Source organism: Cyprinus carpio, chromosome A17 (genome assembly GCF_018340385.1).
Source record: "Cyprinus carpio isolate SPL01 chromosome A17, ASM1834038v1, whole genome shotgun sequence".
NCBI lineage: Eukaryota > Metazoa > Chordata > Actinopteri > Cypriniformes > Cyprinidae > Cyprinus > Cyprinus carpio.
Window position 1 is genome coordinate 28,742,660 of NC_056588.1, and position 18,676 is coordinate 28,761,335.

The 18,676-nt window shown below is 35.0% G+C and overlaps 1 protein-coding gene and 1 pseudogene across 1 annotated transcript; both read right to left on the reverse strand.

Moving 5' to 3' along the window:
* Nucleotides 1–1,300: 1,300 nt before the first annotated feature.
* Nucleotides 1,301–18,676, reverse strand: part of LOC109051444 — a 31,712-nt pseudogene continuing 14,336 nt past the window's right edge.
* On the reverse strand, nucleotides 12,222–14,344 carry LOC109051448 (forkhead box protein G1-like). The gene has a single exon (XM_042774566.1). The coding sequence runs from the start codon at nucleotides 14,127–14,129 to the stop codon at nucleotides 12,885–12,887; it is 1,245 nt and encodes a 414-aa protein (XP_042630500.1). The 5' UTR covers nucleotides 14,130–14,344; the 3' UTR covers nucleotides 12,222–12,884.

The following is an 18,676-nucleotide window of genomic DNA, read 5'->3' on the forward strand; positions in this document are numbered from 1 at the left end:
AAAAATGGAAAAAGGAATTTCAAAAAACCAAAATCGGACCGTTATTTGATTTTGGGTTTTTGTCATTTTTCGTTTTTGGATTCAGAACCAAAAACGGAGGAGTGAGCTCTCTGTTTTTACCGTTTCTTTGTTTTTGGTTTGAAACGACAAACGAAAAACAGGTGGTTTCTCGTTATTTTGTTTTGTGTTTCAAATGAAAAAACAAACTATCAAAACGTACACGGACCGAGGTATTTTTATTTGTTGCATGGGGGAATTGTGTGACTTGGGCTCGGCTCCTCCGTGTTGAGTCTCTGTGACGAACTTACTGATGATGACTGCGACTGTTTTTTGACTGAAGAAACAACACATACGGCATAGCTGCTCCTTCCGATTCCTCCTTGATTGTGTCCTCGCTCATTCAGAGAATTTGTTACACTGTTGATTTATTTTGATTACTCATGCACGAACTGAAGTGCGATCCCTTTTGAAATGATTGTTAACTTTTCTTGTAGCCTTATCGTTTTATGTGTGTGAGAGTGATAGATAGATGGAGGTGTCTGAACACAATCTAGATTAAGGTTACGTATTACTATTATTATTATTATTATTATTATTATTATTATTATAAGTCAAGAAATGAAAGGAAATACCACTCTATTGCTATTATCCCGTAGACATTTGCATCCATATTAATAAGGCAATTCAGTGCATCAGAAATTAGCTATTATATTTGGATGGATCATATACTGTGGTGAGAAAAGAAATATGTAAATAATAATAATAATTATAATATACACATACAACTTGTATAATACATGTCATATATTGTTATTTTTATATTTAGAATAAAATATATAAATATACATATGGCCCACTTTATATAATGTGTCTTGAACTGTTGCACCTCTTATTTAAATTAATCATTTGATACAATGCACTAATTGTGAACATACATGTTTTTACATAATACTTATATTTTAAAAATACCTCTTATTATGTGATTAATTTATTTAGCTACATCAATAATTATATCAGGCTATCTGTAAACCTTACCATACCACCATACCTGTCCCACCCTAATCTTAAAAATGTCCATCTTCAATGGTAGCAAAAGGGGTTTGTAATATAACATGAACACAATAAGTGCACTGTACCTAAACATTACTCTTTTTTTACATAAATACATAGTACTTAAAGACACCAATACAAAATTGGACCATATATATATATATATATATATATATATATTTTTTTTTTTTTTTGACACAAGAAAAACAACACAAACTCTTATTATCACCTCCATGATGTAGGCCTATTAGTTGTCTTTCAATGAGACGTGTTGTTTACTTTCAAACTGCAGACAACAAAAGACACCCTCAAGATGATATCTCTTGAGACCTGTAATGTCTACAGTGAGTGAAACATTTGGGTGTTGAAAAGTGTGCAAGCTTAAACCTCCCATATCACATGGGGAAAATGCGCCATGGCTTGATAAAAGTTTATTATTATTTTTTAAATAAATGCATTAGATCTCTTAATTAAAATAGCTGCTGTGACACTGATCCATTGCATTCCCTGCATATGTATGTGTGTGTGTGAGTGTGTATGTGTGTCTAAGGAGACCTTTGTTTAAGGTTTTCTTACGTTTACAAGCTGCCAAACACAAACACACACAAATCTGATATTATTTAGGCATCAGTTTCATTTCTGTCAGCAAACTGGCCAAATGTTGGGAAACATTTCAGGAAATACAGAACTCTAGAAGCTTCAGTGGTCATGCAAAGGCTTCTCTCCCCGAAGGAATCAAAGACAACAGATATGTTTTTATCTCCCAAAGTAACAATTTACTGGGTCACAGTAGATCAGCATGTTTCCTCCTTTACAGCAAAAACATTAGCAACAGGGGAATACTGTCTTGACATCAAACAAAATGTCACAAAACATTGCATTGCAAAGCAAATTGTTGTACAACGCCAAGGTTTTCTTTTCTATTTAATTTAAATAAGATTGTCTAAAGGGAGAAAAATTAAACTCCTATAAAGGGATGCAAAATAACAGTCTAGGTTTTGTACAATGCTTCTGTTTTCTTTTTCTTTCTTTTTTGTACTGACAGCAATTTAATCAAACTGTGACTTCATGCCCTACTATTTGCAAATTGTATAGCACCTCTAAAACATAAAGGCAAAACATTTCACAAACAAGTTACATGGACCTTGATTACAACTGTAAACATTCTCAGCATGGGTGAGTAACGCATCACAGGGTGGATTCAGGCTACTGCAGCACGCACTGCCAGACATCTAGGAGGAAGACAATGACAAATTTAAGACTGTTATTTCTCTTTTCAATTTATGCACATCTCTCTATCCCCCTCCCCCCTGCCTCTTTGGCACTAAAAGAAATTGTGACACAGTACACTAACAGATGCCAGATCATTTATCATAAGGCAAAATAACAGTAATATAGCTAAATTTACCTTATATTTAAAAAGAAAAAACATATGCTACTGAAATGGTACTGAGAGCATACTGACAACTGTGAATATAGGAACTGGGTGAGCACAGCAAAACATCTTCAACATCTGTAAATTTTACAATTAAACAAATCAAAACAATTTAAATTAAATAGGGAATTTATTACAATACAGAAAAAATTTAATATTTCGAATAAGACATTAATAGGACATTTTATAGGACACCCAAGTTATTTTCTCAATAGCAGATATAAGGCAACAAGTTCTTTGTTGATGTAGAGTAATACAGACAGCAAAAATAAAAACATTCAGAGTCTTGATGGATATATCAAAGAAATGACATTTTTTTTTTGTATTATTAAACAAGTTTATAACTTTAATTCTATTTTGCCATTTCCCTGTCTTTGTGTTAAATATCTCCAAAAACAAAATAAGGGACATTTAGCAACAATCTTTTTTTATTATTTTGATGAAAACTTTATTTTCTGTCAGTAAGCAACAAATCACCTATATAATGACACCTTACCACTTGGACAGATATTAATTGTTTTCAAAGGTCTGCTTTGTATTATAAAACATTTTAGATTCTCAGTGAACAGTAATAATGACTCTTTTTATTGCCGAATAATGCAGTGTTCTTCTAAGCTGCTGAATTTTGATCACATAAATTTGAATTTCAATGAGCTTGTGTAAGTTTGCACAGGTTAATGTGCATTTGTTTAAGTTAATGGCTGGTTACACAGAAATGTTGTTTTTATTTAGTACTATGATTTACTTTATAATACCGAATTCCACATTTGTATCAAATGTTGAAGACCATATGCCAGCCTCAACATCTTCATGATAGTCACATCCAAATAATGTGTGTGACTTAATCTCCCTGTCTTCCTTCGTTTTTGTCTCCCTCCATTCCTCTGGTCCTCCTTGAAGTGCAGTCACTCTGACAAGGATGAATAGTGAAAACTATTCATCGTGTCACGGGTTTGTGCACAGAGCATCAGAGGGACAGAGCTGAGGTCAATAGGAGGCACCTTAAACACCCTTATTTCCTCCCAGCCTCTAAATCCCAAACTCATGCACTCTCATTTGGAAAACCTGATTTATATAAAACTTCAAACTTCATGTCGGGATTCAGTTTACTTGTACACTATGTAAAGTTCAACTTAAAAAGAAGTAAAGCTTTGGGGTGGAAAAATTGCAAATTCTTGTTTACTCAGTGTTTCAGAGCCTCACAGCACTTAATACTGGCATTATTATTTCTTCAAAGGAATATCTCTTGCACCTCAAAGCAAACAGACAGATTTTCCTCACAATATCAATACTCCCGTTTCCCCCTTATACCTTTATTTAACCTGGGAAAACTTTTAGAGAACAGTTTCTCTTTTGCGAAGGTGCCCTGGATGGAGGAGGGGTTAAGGGGACCAGAGTAACATGATGCAGCACTCAACTTGGGGTTAAGTGCTTTTCTCAGGTGCACAACGGTAGTACTATACACTAGGACCCTTCTGTTGCCCATTCATTCTCTTTGGTGCTCCACTGGGGAATCAAACCCACAGACCCCCAGTTTGTAGTTGGTAGCCCTGTGTGCTCAGCGAGCTACCTTATAGACACACATGCTCCCTCAGATCTCGGCATCTTTCCTCCCAATCCGTCCTGCGGAATTCCCCCTTGATCTCAGTCAACAATGCCTCACAAATTAGAGCACCATTGCTTTGCAATCTCATCTCAAGAGATCTCTTGTGCCCAAATCCTTTGGACCTGTCTCTGTAACATCCTCAAACAATCAGACATCTTAACACATCTTCCTGTATACAATCTCCTGCAGGCTGGCAATAGAGAAGTTTGCCTTGTTTGTTGAGCAGCCAAAGTCTCTTTTTTTTTTTAATCAGTATAAAAAGTGTCCCCTCCTCAGAAAGTGATCCACTGATGAGATACTCCATGGGCACTTGGATGACCCACATCTTTCTGCTATCTTTGGAATGACGCCACAGCCACCATTTAGAGTATTGTCCATTCATAGTATTCCACAGGTGTAAGGATGATCATCAAGAGCAGTGTTACAGCCACCACATTTTGCATATAGCATTCAATCAGGATCTCATACAGAAGATAAACGAAGTCAGTGCAAAAACTAGTTTGGGCTAGTTTGCTACCTTAGTGTTTACACGTTTGTTTATTGGTAAAATATAATGTTTTAAAATTTAAACAAATAAGGACATTGAAAATAGCATAATCAACAAATAGAACATTTATTTTCTATTTTTCGTAACTTCTGTAATTTCACGAAACGGATGTAAACTCTTTAAATTATGATTCTACATTAAACGCCAACATACAGGACAACATAGGCCTATATATAATAATGTTTCATGTAGGCTAAGTTAATATTTCATACTGTAATTCGAGTGACGTGAATTTAAGTAATGTTTATTTACCGTCACGTTAAGATATCAAAGCATGCGTGGCGTGCCACAAGGGTCTGGCACCTGTTCGTTCCGATTTATATTTGCGTATAAGTCGTGTGTGTACAAATAAAAACTGATGAAAAATTCTCGCTCGTGCACATGTTGTAAAATATTATGGCTCTAACAAATCCGCATGCATTTGCATCCTAAATTAACAAAGGAATTAAATTAGCAGAGGCAACGTTTTCCTCTCTGGTTAGGTTGGCTGTCTGTCAGCAGCGCCGTGTTCAAGGCATACTGATAAAAGAGGTGGGCGCAGGGCTGTATGAATGAATCTGTGCGACACCATTTCAGACGAATAGTTGTACAAGATCAGAAAGTAATCTTGATATGTTTAACAAGCAGCCCAAAGCGAAGCCTGATAAATAATAAAGGAGCTTTTAGTGGATCCAATTTATGAAACATTAACTCTAGGGGCATAATGGAGTAATTAGTTTTTATCTCACGTCGGATGTTATTGGACACTGCGCCGCTGAATGAAAACTTTTATTTTCAGGCCTAACTGTAAAGACAACGGGGAGTAATTTTCTGCACCGGGAGAGAAGGGAGGTCTCTAATGCTGCTGGTGAGATCTGGATGTTCAGGTACAACAGAGTGTTTATGTAGTACTCCCAAAAGTGTATCAAAGTTCGGATCCGTGGAAATAAAAGAAATGTCAAACAAAACAAGCATTAGACTGCATAAAATAAAGTATGGACAGGGGAAACAGGTGAGGCTTTGTTTAGGTGGCTGAGGTAGATCAATATCTCGGCTTGCAGGCCAGGAATCTTGCCCGTTTTCCTCTAGCACTCTGCAGATCAGCTTACGGCTTGTAGACAGACTGTCGCCTATACCTCACTGACAGACAACCTGCCTCACCCCAAAAGACGGAATAGGGAAAATATCTTCATTCTCTTCTGAAGGAACCGGTCGAATTAGTTCGTGAGAATAATTAAAAAACAGCCTAGACCTATAGGAATAGATCGACTGAAATAAACATAGAGGAAAGACATGGCTTTTATCAGCCTACGCGTGTTTATGATGGGACCGTTTAAAGGCCAAGCCCATCCTCCTCTGGGTCTCCTCCGCCTCCAGTGAATAACCTACATAACATCTTTAGTGTTTGTCTAAAAAACAGCCGAAATGTTGGTTTTTAAAACAAACAGTAAACATTTTGTGATACGTATTGATATAGACTTTGCATTCAGATTTAGTCTTTCAAGACACCATGGCGTGCTGTCCACCAGCAAGGGCGGAAGTCCAAAGAATCGATAGACGCATCTGTGCTCGATTGGCCAAACTGACAGTGAACGAGTCTTTCTTTCTTTCTTTCTTTCTTTCTTTTTCTGTCCACTTTCTTCTTTCTTTCTTTCTTTCTTCCAATTTTATTTAATTAATTAAGATGGGTTTTAGCCTATTATTTAATTTTTGAAGATGGATTGAAGATCCTCGTGGTCCTCGATCCACCATTGCATTATTATTATTAGGCTAGTTTTATTGTTGTTTTATTTTGTTATTTATTATTACAAATTATTTTTATTATTATTAGTTTTATTTTGTTATTTATTATTTATTTGTCTTATTATTGTCTAACTGTTTATTATCATTATTTCTATTTTCACTATTCGTTTTGTTGTTACTGTACGTTTCTCCACAATTTAATTTGCTAGGTTTTAGAATTATTAAACAGAAATTAGCACTATATGATTCAGTATTCCAATTAGTTGGGTCTATGTGTTTACACTGACAATCAGGATCGCTTGCGAAATCTTAATATAGTCAAATAAAATAAAAAAAAAAAAATATATAAAATATATATATATATATATATATATATATATATATATATATATATATATATATATATATATATATATATATATATATAGCCCTATATATAATTTTGCCTACAAATGTTTTTTGACTATAGGTTAGTGTGGCTTTAAAATGAATAGCATTTACCCTACAGCATAACGCTGTGACACATTTAATAGATCTGTATGTTCACAGCCAAACCATACAAAAAAAAAAAACTTTCAGAACAATGTCTAATTCAACAAGAAGTTCATACCGATTTGACATCTCAAAAAAATAAATAGATAAATAAAATAAATAAATAAAAATGTTGCATTAATCCATCAGTCGTTTCAGAGGCGCGAGCATTACAATCAGCAGTCCTTTCTGTAAGCCTGTTGGTTCCGTTTCGGACACCCAACTCGCACTGGGAGTTTGCAATTTGATAGCACGAAGGCTGTGATTCCACGCATTGTCTCGTGGCTGCTTTTGATAGATAGTGCTTTAAAACTGAAGGAGTGATGTCAGGTAACAAGAAGAATTTTGGCACCTGTTGGTAAGGTTTAAGCCTAAAGAAAACATTTGTTTACTTAATAAATAAAAAACTTACAAACCATAGTGACAAAAGAGCGTTGACCTTATATTTAATAATAAAAAACAAATAATTAATAATAATAATAATAATAACAACTATTATTATTATTATTATTAGATAATTGTTGTTCATTAGTCTGAATGAATGTTATTACATCATGTATCCCAGGTGGTGTTTCCTTCTTGTGACTAAATACACCAGACTAAACATATTGGTTTAACGCATGTCTTTTATGTGTCACACAACTCTCCAAAAATGGCTTTGGGGTCTGTTATTAAAAAGAACAAACGATATTAAAGCTCAGACTATCACAATTAATAGTAAAATAATTCGGTGATAGATAGATAGATAGTTGGTTGGTTGGTTGGTTGGTAGATAGATAGATTGGTTGGTTGGTTGGATAGATAGATAGATAGATCATGTCATGTCATGTCATGTCAGACATACACCCCGAGGAAAAATGTAAGCGCAACACAGCAGCAATGTCAAACATAAAACTGCATGATATACGAAACATTTAACAGTAGCTATATGCCCTTGGGCGTTTTATCACTTTAGCAGTAGGCTACCAAAAAAAAAAAAAAAAAAAAAAATGTCTTAAATTATTAGTTACCAAAAGCTGACCTTTATTTTCCCCGTTTTACATTGTGAATGCACAACATTTCAGAAATGAAAATGAAACGACTATTGCGCGAGAGAATATTGGCAAATTTATTAATTTAGAATATTTTATTGAGAAATAGGCTACATGTTCTCTAGCACGCGCAGTCTAAGAGCTGGACAGATAAAATGAGAAAGGAGTAGGGAGAAATAGAGGTAGAAATAACAGAGAACTGGGGTGAACGCGCAGGCCAAGGGACACACGAGAGTGCGATATCTTAGAAATAAAACTTTTGTAACATTAAATCATTAAAATGAAGCATTTCACAACTTGACTTACTTATTAATAACCTACTTAGACGAAATATGATGCATCTTACACTTATTTTGGCAGCTTATTCCATTGGGGTTAACGTCCAAACGACCCGGAACACAAATAGTCTCTCAGTGGAGACTTGCCCCTCCATTGTGGATAAAAACCGTAGGAAAACAAGACGACAATTTAGACCAAAAACAAACAAGGATTTAAATGAGTGAAACTGGTCTTCTGATTGTAACTCTTCTCATAGAAATACTAGTCACACCTTAGCCTACTTAGCGAATTTGTAAGAGTGTAGCATTTCTTTTTCAAAGACACAGAAAGCCCCTGTCTGATAACATTGAAACAGATAAAAAAAAGTGGATAATTCGCTCAAATGTGGTGTTTTAACTAGTAATAAATAGAGATTTTTTTCAAAAGAAGTAAAAAAAAAATATATTTTTAATTTGATGTATTGTCCCTGCTTGAGATAAAATGTTACTTCATGACTTCTTGTCATAAAAGCTACACGCCTTTAAACACTAGGATCAGTTTAAAAGTATCGGGAATAACTAGAATTATGCATATAAAATTCCAGAGAGACCATGAATTAGAAGAATTACATTTTCTTTTAAACAATCCAATTTCATCATGATACAAGTTGTTTGTTTATCTCGACAGGTCCCTTCACTAAGTCGGAAGCTTTACACACACACACTCATTAAAACGATTATTCACGATCTGTCGAATGTTTCTTTCACTAAGCAAATTTTTTACTACAATATAGACTGGGGTATACCACGAACCCTCTTCCAAAATAGCCTGTTGACCCAAAGACAAAGAAGATTAGCCTACTTGGTCTAACAGCAAAGTAAATCTTGTGTTATATTGCTAAAGGAAAAGTCTTTTTTGTTAAAAATAAATAAATAAATAAAACCTATATGAGTTGTATGACATGATAACCTACTTTTCTACTCACTATTCTGACAATAATGTGATTATTTTTAGATAATTATGTACATTATGATTTTATTGTGCTTAATATTTTGTTTAAAAACTTACTGTTCCAGTACTGACTGGATTTAATGTTAATGTTTTTGTCGATTTATAATAATAATAATAATAATAATAATAATAGTTAAACATTTCACATCTTATTTGTGCTTTGTGCCTTTATTTGTTAAAAAATATTAAAAGGCTGTTTAGTGGTTGGAACAAATTTCTGTATTATCTCTTGTGGGTTTTTTCACAGCTTGTAAATTATATTACAGTTCGTCTTGCCACAGGGAAAACTAAGTTTACGAGAGGCCATGTATTTTGCAAAGATATTAAGTTAATGTCACTAGAGTTCTGCGTCATTCTAGCGCCCTCACTCTGCCTGGCTCGTCTGGCTCATATTACTTGAAGAGAGGAAGCGTCTTTTGCATTCTACAAATATTTTAATGGTTCAGAGTTGGATCAGCTTGGTTTTACCACACCATTATCTGTGAATTGGCGAAAGGGAATGAGCATTATAACACTGATTTATATCACAAATTCTAACCTGGCTTCTTCATAGGGCTGTAGTGGCATTTTTATAAAACAACTAATACCAAGCAGCAAAACTGGACTATCATAGTCGCCAAGGAAGAATTATTATTATTTATTAATATATATATATATATATATATTTTTTTTTTTGAATGTGCATTTCATGTGCAAATAGCAGTAGGGGATATTTATTTAAGCTGTTGCTGTTGATTGATATTAGTTTGAAAGTTTGTTTGAATTCGTACAGGTAGCACTTTTGCATTAGTGCTTCGGTCATAGAGCTCAAAGAATTATTTCAGAGTCATTTTATGAACAAAATCTTTTATCAGTGACAATTATTTAGCCTATTGTAGCTATAATTTATATGCGAAACCACGTGCAGGGAGAATATTTTGTACAGTATCGCTTTTGTAGGCTACGTGTTCTGTTGTATTTACTATTTTGTTTAATGCATTAATTTTAGCAGGATACTGCGATATTAGGATGCTGATGTGCTTGCGTGCTGTCCCCAGTTCCCCCCGCAGTCTCTCTGTGCCTCGGGAAATAAGCAGAAACCACGCCTTTTGTGTAGCCTGTGACTAAACCCTGCTTACAAGACCTTGTCAAAAGACACAAAGGAAAAATAACTATTATTTCAAGTGCATCGCTTCATTAAGTCTGCATAAACGTCTGTACAATTCAGTACAAGCGTTTCATCTTAACTATGGGTCCACAGCGTCGAACCGAAAATTATCCCCTTGCAGATTTCAATTAATGGTGCGATTCTAGGCCTCGTTTCTGCTTCGGCTAGAATGGTTAATCTTTGTGTTGAAAACTCACGCTGTTGACCGGAAGCAGATGCAAACCAATTAAACTCAGAGCAAACAATCACTGTCCAAGGATCATTATTTTGCTGTCACAGATTCCCATTAAAAATGCTTCGATCGGGATGCTACCATCATTTAACATCCACCACATGCAAGCTCTGCTTTTGATACATAGCCTACACTCTTAGTAATTCTTACTTGCACTAAAATAATTAAGATTGAAAACATTTAAATGGAAATTCAGCTGAAACGTTTCGTAAAAGTATTACATTTAAATCCACAGTTATTTTGCATCTGTATAAATATGCACCTATATGCACGTATACATAAGGAGGACGGAGGATACACTTAAAATAAAACATTAACAATAAAAGCATTTTGCATCTCAGCAAATAGACTACACCAAGCCAAATTATCGTCAAATGGGAAATATTATATAATATATATAAAATATATATATCTATATATATATAAGATTTGGCTTGGTGTAGCCTATTTTTGTGTGTGTGTGTGTGTGTGTGTATATATATACTTGAGAATAAGTTTTTTTTTTTTTTTTTTTTTTTTTTTTGCATTTCTACTAAGAAAATAAAATATATTATGCTTCTAAATTTGACCTCTGCTTTTTTTTTTTTTTGTTTTGAGTGGTCACCCCGTTTAACATTTGAGCGATAACATCTTGCGAGGAGATATTGAGTTCCACTGGTCTATTGTATAAAGCACAGAGGTTATTGCATTACGGTTGGACACATTCAGCACAGTCTCTTTTAAAAACATGAACAAATTACTGGACTTCAAGTGTTGAAAGCCAAGTTGTTGCTCTGTACTATTGCAACTAATGACTCTGTTGGCTGAAAAACAAGAGAAGAGCAGATAGTGATTTTCAGGCGTTATGCATTGCTTTGTAAGGCCTCTACAACCATGAGACGCTTGTAATAAATGTGTAATAAGCTACAGAAAAAAAAAAAAAAATTTAGAACACATTAGCATGAAGTAACGCAATGAAATGGAAGAATTAGATTTTCAGGCACATTTTTCAGGTAGGGTTGTTAGGCCTACGACTTAATCTAATATTAGTCTAGCATATCGAATGCCATTGTTTGCTTTTTTTTTTTTTTTTGCGTTTTTTGCTTATCACTAAAAGACAAAAAACAGCCCAACATATACTTTTTTGTTTGTGTCATTTGTTTGTCCCCCTTTCCTAAAATAAATATGTATGTTTGTAACACATTGCAGGCCGAGGCCTTCAGCTGGGCTATACCCGCAAACTGTCGCTTAAATGTTTTATTAAACACGCTGTGCTAATCAGTATCTTGTCAGACTATAAATGCTAGCTCTTCAAAAAAGACAAAATGTTCGTAATAAATGTACTTAACCTACTTTTTTTTTTTATTTTGTTCGGTTAACAGTTTAAGCGACAAACACGGGCATAAGACCACAAAATCACAACAATGGAATTTAAAGACGACATAAACAATCACTCAATGTTTTATGAGGCATTTACTCAACACGGGTTACACGTTCGCAAAAGTTAACCTATAATTACAACAGGTATTGACATTTCACTAATTACAAAAAGAATGTGACCTGCATGATGGTGACCACATACAGTAAATATGCAAACACAAGCTAAAAGCATTCATTACGTCTGTCCCATTCAGAACTGTCTGTAAAGTTAGGAATACTGGGGAAAAAAAAAAAAAAAAAAAAAAAAAAAAAAAAAAACTATATTTTGTTGATTGATACCCATTCTTTGGTCTACAAAGAAACTGTATTGTTAATATGTGTAAAAAATGCACTATAGATGAAGTATTCAGTCTGTATTAAAAACAAAACCACAAGGAGCCACGGATTTGAACGGGCATTGTGCACTTAGAACATATTTATTTAAAAATGAAAATAAAACTTTGTGTTAATTTCTGAAAAATCTCACCCCAGTGCGCTCATGACATGATAATACTGCAAACATGACTGGAGGTTGTTCTGTAATGTAGCTATTAGATATTTTAACATTTAAAATTAGACAAAACTGCAACAACTATTTAAATAAACATTCTAAAGTAATCATACTGCCTTTCAAAAAAAAAAAAAAAAAACTATGCTTCATCCTTTTTTTTTACTCTGGTCGCATTGCACGTTGCTGACAGTGGAATAATAAACAGTTCCGCTACACTTGACGTTTGTATACAGTCAGAAATAAATGCATAATAATAATAATAATAATAATAATAATAATAATACAAAATACCTGGATTTCGGCTTGCATTGTCTGTTCATTCTTTTTTTTTCATTTTTAAGCCTATATATTACAGTGTAAATTGGTGGAAAATGTTCACTTACAGTCTGATCCTGTGGATGCTAGTTAGTGTATAAGTGGATTTGATGTTGACCCTTGATTCTGATGTGTGAAGTAGTCAGAAAGTCCGCTGGAAAGTCCGGAGGAAAAACTAGGTAGGGAAGGCCTTAAGGAGTCACACGCGAGAGAGGAGGCCGTTTGCGGGGAGGAAGAGACGGCCCTGGAGCTCATGGACGTGCTGCTCTGGGAGGTCATGGATGGGTGAGGGACGTGGGGGAAGAAATAACTGGTCTGGCCCGCCAGTAGGTTCACTGAACACGGATTCAAAGAGTACGTCCCGGAGCAGGGTACGGAGAGCCCACATGGCACAGAGGCGGCCAAAGCGGCCGCTGTGAGATGATGTGTGGCGTACGGAATCTCTCCATTCACGAGTCTGTCAACAGTCAAGCCATTGGAGGCAGGGAAAGAGTGACTGTTCCCCAAACTGTTTTGAGTCAACATTGTGCTATAGGACATTGGGTGACTAGGGTAAGCCGAGGACGTACCGTTGTAACTCAACGCGCTGCTCGCCCTCGGATGGTGGAGCGAGAGGAACGGCGACATTGGCCAATATAAAGAGCCAGCTCTATCCATAAATGTCAGTCCGGTGGAAGTAAGCCTCGCGCCCCTTTTAAACGCCAGCTTTGCCCTAGAAGTGGTCGATCTGCGCCGAAGTTTGCCCGTCGTGCCGCCAATGAACACGTCGTCGCTGGAGGGGTCAAGCATCCAGTAGTTTCCCTTCCCGGGGTCATCGTAGTGCCGGGGCACTTTAACAAAACATTTGTTCAAACTCAAGTTGTGTCTGATGGAATTCTGCCATCCCTGCTTGTTCTCCCGGTAATACGGGAAATTTTTCATAATGAACTCGTAAATGCCGTTAAGGGTTAACCGCTTCTCCGGACTCTGCCGGATAGCCATCATAATCAAAGCGTTGTAGCTAAAAGGTGGTTTCTCGTACTTGCCGTTTTTCTTGTCGCCTTCTTTGCCTCCTTCGCCTTCTTTCGAGTCCCGTTTCTCTTCCTGCTTGTCCTTCTCGTCCGCGCACGAGGAGTCGTGGGATGAATTGTCACTTTTAGCGCAAGTGTTCTCCGACTTCTGCTCCTGTGCTTGGACAGGTAAAGGAGTCTTCTCCTCTTCTTCATGCACCGCTCTGTGGTGTTGGTGGTGATGATGGTGGTTGTCGCTTTGCACGGCTTCGGGAACCAGACTGTTTATACTGAACGATGATTTAGGAATCATTTTGACTTCTTTCCGTTCTCCCATATCCAACATCACAAGTAAGATAGAGTAGCAACAACCAGCAGCAGTTGGACTTCAAATCTCTTGCCCTGGCAACTCCTCTAATTAAAAAAAAACACAACAACTATTTCATGTTCCTTAAAAACACGTCGATATGAGACAGCTAGCTACAATTAATTATGGAGCCACAGACACTAAGCTGTAAAAAAATAGCTTGAACCTTTTTAGAGACTGCAGCCAACCACAGCAGCATAAGTATTAACCGTGCAGCCAATCATTGAGCAGTTCTTAGCGCCTGTTCCAGTGCGTAAGGATACACAAGATCCACCAATGCTCATGCCCAGTCAACAATGGCTTTCATTTTCCCCAGCAAACTCCTAGCAAGAAAACAGTCCACATAACCTCAGTCAATTTTTTTTTTAGATAATTGTAGAGTGCTGTTTCAACATATCCATGCGTCCTCAATTTGTTTTCATACCGCAGGGGGAAAAACAAAAGGGACTCAAAGGTAGCCACAAAAAACAGGTACTACTTCCTGCATTGGAAATTTAAGGCTTTTAATGTAGACACGGAGCAACAGCACATAGTTATAACATTAATTGACAGTACTCGCTGAACAGCGACAGTAGGCTAGTTTATATTTGCAGCGTTTGCATTAAATGTAAATCCTTTCTGACGATCGGCTATATTTATAAGATGTAGGCTAATATATTTATTCGTTCTCGTGTATCTATTACATTTTAGGTGTTTTTCCTAAAAGCGCCAAGTCTGTAGGCCTACATGTAGAAGTATACTTAGTTGCACGTTTATGTTAACTATATGACGTTCATCCACATAGTAAAACGCTTTAAGCCTCTTTATTCCTATAGCGTATGTTAATGTCAATGATCATGCTAGTTACTAAGCACCACCATGAACAATATCGTATCGACAATTAGGCTAAAAGAGAGGCAGATGATAAGAACAAGATATAGCTGATAATAATAATAATAATAATATTAATAATAATGCAAGCAGAGGATCATTTCTGGGTACGTGTTTATATTATTAATGTAACGTGATAAACTAGACTCATGCTGTCTTTTCATTGCTGTAGCTATTTACAAGGCAGACCACAACCAATAACAGTGAATATAGAAGGTCAATTAGTATGAACAAAGATTTCCACGTAATATGAGTTAATATAGCATTTGAAGAGGATGGAGAGTATCTTTATAAGAATTTAGAGAAAACCTGGGAGCTCCCAACACAAAATAAGTACTTTATTTACTTGAATCGTACTATAGTGAAGGCCCCTATAGCCTATTTTTAAGAAATTCAGAATAGACCTGCAATGCATGACAGTTTAATAATAATAAATAAATTAATAAATGAATCTTGTTAAGGACGCAAGAAACAGAAGAATAACCTCACGGATGCTGACATCAATTAGTTGCTTTATATTTACGGTTGAAGTTTCTCTAATGGAAGGGGTGATATGAGTGTATTTGTGCTGGGGACGTTGCAGGGGGGTTGACTGAACAACAGACACACCACGGCACACACGCATTCACATGTGCAAACAAATCGTACACAGACACACGCACGCAAACAAACAAACAAACGTAGGCTACTGGATTCCCACAAGGTTGAATTTTATTAATAAACTCAGGTCTGCCTAAACTTATAATTTCATATAAACATTCAGATGAATTAAATAAACATATCTGACCAAATTCAGCCTATTAATAGTAAATAAAAAACAAAATGATATATATATATATTTTTCAAATTTTTATTATTGTTTATGTTGTTTTTGTTTTGTATTATTAAATAGCCCTTTATTTTCTATACTCTAGATGTGACCAAATGCATTAACCTACAACAATATGCAATAACGCGCTATTATTTCACGCCAAAATGTACAAGTGAATTAGACATTTTATGGATAACATCCCTAAGGATTATTGGTCGACATTAAGTGTTTGTCGCATAGGATATAATAATATTTGTTGCACTGCACACATTATTATTGCAACCATACATTAAACTTGATTTCCAGCAAAAACAAAAATCTGGCACCATTGCACAACCGGCTATAATCATTTATTATATGACATCAATGATTGTATATAGACCAGTTTTATCAACGCACATCCCACATGTTGCTTTTAATGTACTTTGATAAAACTATTGACCCTTCCAAGCCGAAGGGAAATAACAATTTGAGCGCGTAAGATTGTCTTCATCATGTTAAGCTGTTTTTATAACTGATATGTTTGTAGCCCACTTTCAGCAAACAAGATGTTAATGTCTCTTTAGTCCCTGTCTGACTGCGACCAAAGAGGACAATAAGTGCATAAAAAAACACATCGGATCACACCGAAATATGTACACAGATAATGCAGAAGTTTTCAAACTTCTCTCATTTGATTACATTTGTTCCCATATATTCCTTTAAGTAGCCTAAGTGCATTCACAGCACAAAATACTAGCTACTATTGATATATTTTATAGTCCATATCAAACATGAGCCATCCGCTGCCACTGCAAAGTTCACAACATGTACAGTAACAAGCCTGACCATTAATATCATCCGATTAATTACATAAACATGTGACATTATTGTATTTGATGTAGCTAAACTAACGTGTTTGATTATTTGTCATAAGAAATATAATTTGGTAAATTGTATTATTATTTCCTATTAACGCTGAATCATAAGATATCAAAACTATGGCCACGTCTTGTGCTAACGAATTATAAACTAAAAGAGAGGGTTTTTTTTATTTTTAATATATTTTAGTATTTATTTATTTGCAATGGACCAACCTGAATGCATATGTATGCAATATAAAGTGAATGTCGATGTTTCTTTGAGTATGAAGACGGTGTTTGATATTTTCTAAAATGTTTAGTGAAATTATTACCACTAAAAATGTCCACTAATATATTAATTTTGGCTATAACATCCCATTCAACTTTTACCAACAGCAGAACTGTTGTGTTGATAAGTTAATAAAGTTATTTTTGCATAGTGATGTGGCCTCTTCCTAAAAATGATTGAACACGTTGCTTAAATAAACACAGTTGTCACTTACCTTAACAAACATACGCCTGTTTTTTTAACGAGAACTGATAAACAGGGAGGTAATCCTGCACAAAGTCAGACCTGTCTTTGTAGCTTGTGTCTTTATTAGAGTGCCCTCTAGCGGCCAGGAAAATACAGCATATCTTCTCTTTTGCGTTTAGACTTTATTCAACAGATCTTGGGCAAACTCGATGTATTTTCACTATAACAAAATATATATACATTTTTTCAATATAACAAATTTGATTGATTTATTTGGTTTTCCAACAGGTTACTAAATAATTTAACCATCTCACAGGGTCGAAATTACAAAACCCATGCAAGAATGTTTCTCATAGCGCCAGCTGGAGAATGAATTAAAGTAAAACTGACTTTTCGTTTTGTAAAGCCAAATAAATAGGTAAACTGCTCAATTTTAAGTATAGTATACTTTTCCCTCTTCAATCATATCTTTAAAATCTTGCCTTGAATGAAAAGTTGTCAACGCGTCAAAACAGAACTCGTAAAAGCATTTCGTGCAGTTTTAGCCTACAATAGGCGATTTCTTCAATCTAGGTATTATTTCCGTTTGTTGCTTGAGAAACAATATATAAATAAAAACAATGCGAGATGTATTTAGGCTACTCATAATATGCTAGTTGTCAAAGACGACCACAAAATTGTTCACAAAATTTTCACTGACAATACAAATACAAATCATTATCATTTTAATTCTGCATTATTGTTGTGCAACGCAGGCATCATAACTAATAATAATGATAATAGACTAATAATAAGTTTTATCTTAAAAATTGTTAAAAGTTCTAGTAAATAGGCTTTTCGGTAATAGTCGTGAGAAGTATGCATAATTTTTTGCCTTTTGCTGTTTATACAATTAAAATAAGCGGTATAACTTGTTTCAGAATTATCCCTAAAATGATCAAATGTTTCTAAACTCGAACACGATGGCTTTTTGTGGGGTGGATTTCCTCAAGGACTGAGAACAATCGTTTTTCATAGTCTGTAGCGCCATCATGTGGTAGGTCAACTGATAGCATAATTGAGTGCAAAAGTGGGACCAAAAGTTTTTGATAAATTCATGATAGAGCACAGATAATACTATCAGACTTAATTTTTTATTTAATTTTTTGATATACTACAACCATCCAAAGTCTAAAGGTATTTAAATAATATTTAACAATATAAGTGTAATAACTGTAGATCTGTGAACACAGTAAGCACAGCTTTTCCTTGCTTTTTTGTTCTTATTAATTTTAGAACAAAGACACATGCAGCAATTATTGATGACAGTAATATTTGATTGTTAACTCATGTTTAGAAGGCAATAATCATTAAATTTTTTGTTCCATTTTACACACTTCTGCTGTATCCACCCTACAGCATACATCTTCATCAGCACTATAATCTTTAAATACAATCAGAATTAAGCACATAATTTTTACATGATATACCAAAAATATATATTCCTATATGAAAAAAAAAACAATGATCTGATGGATTTTAGTTTTAG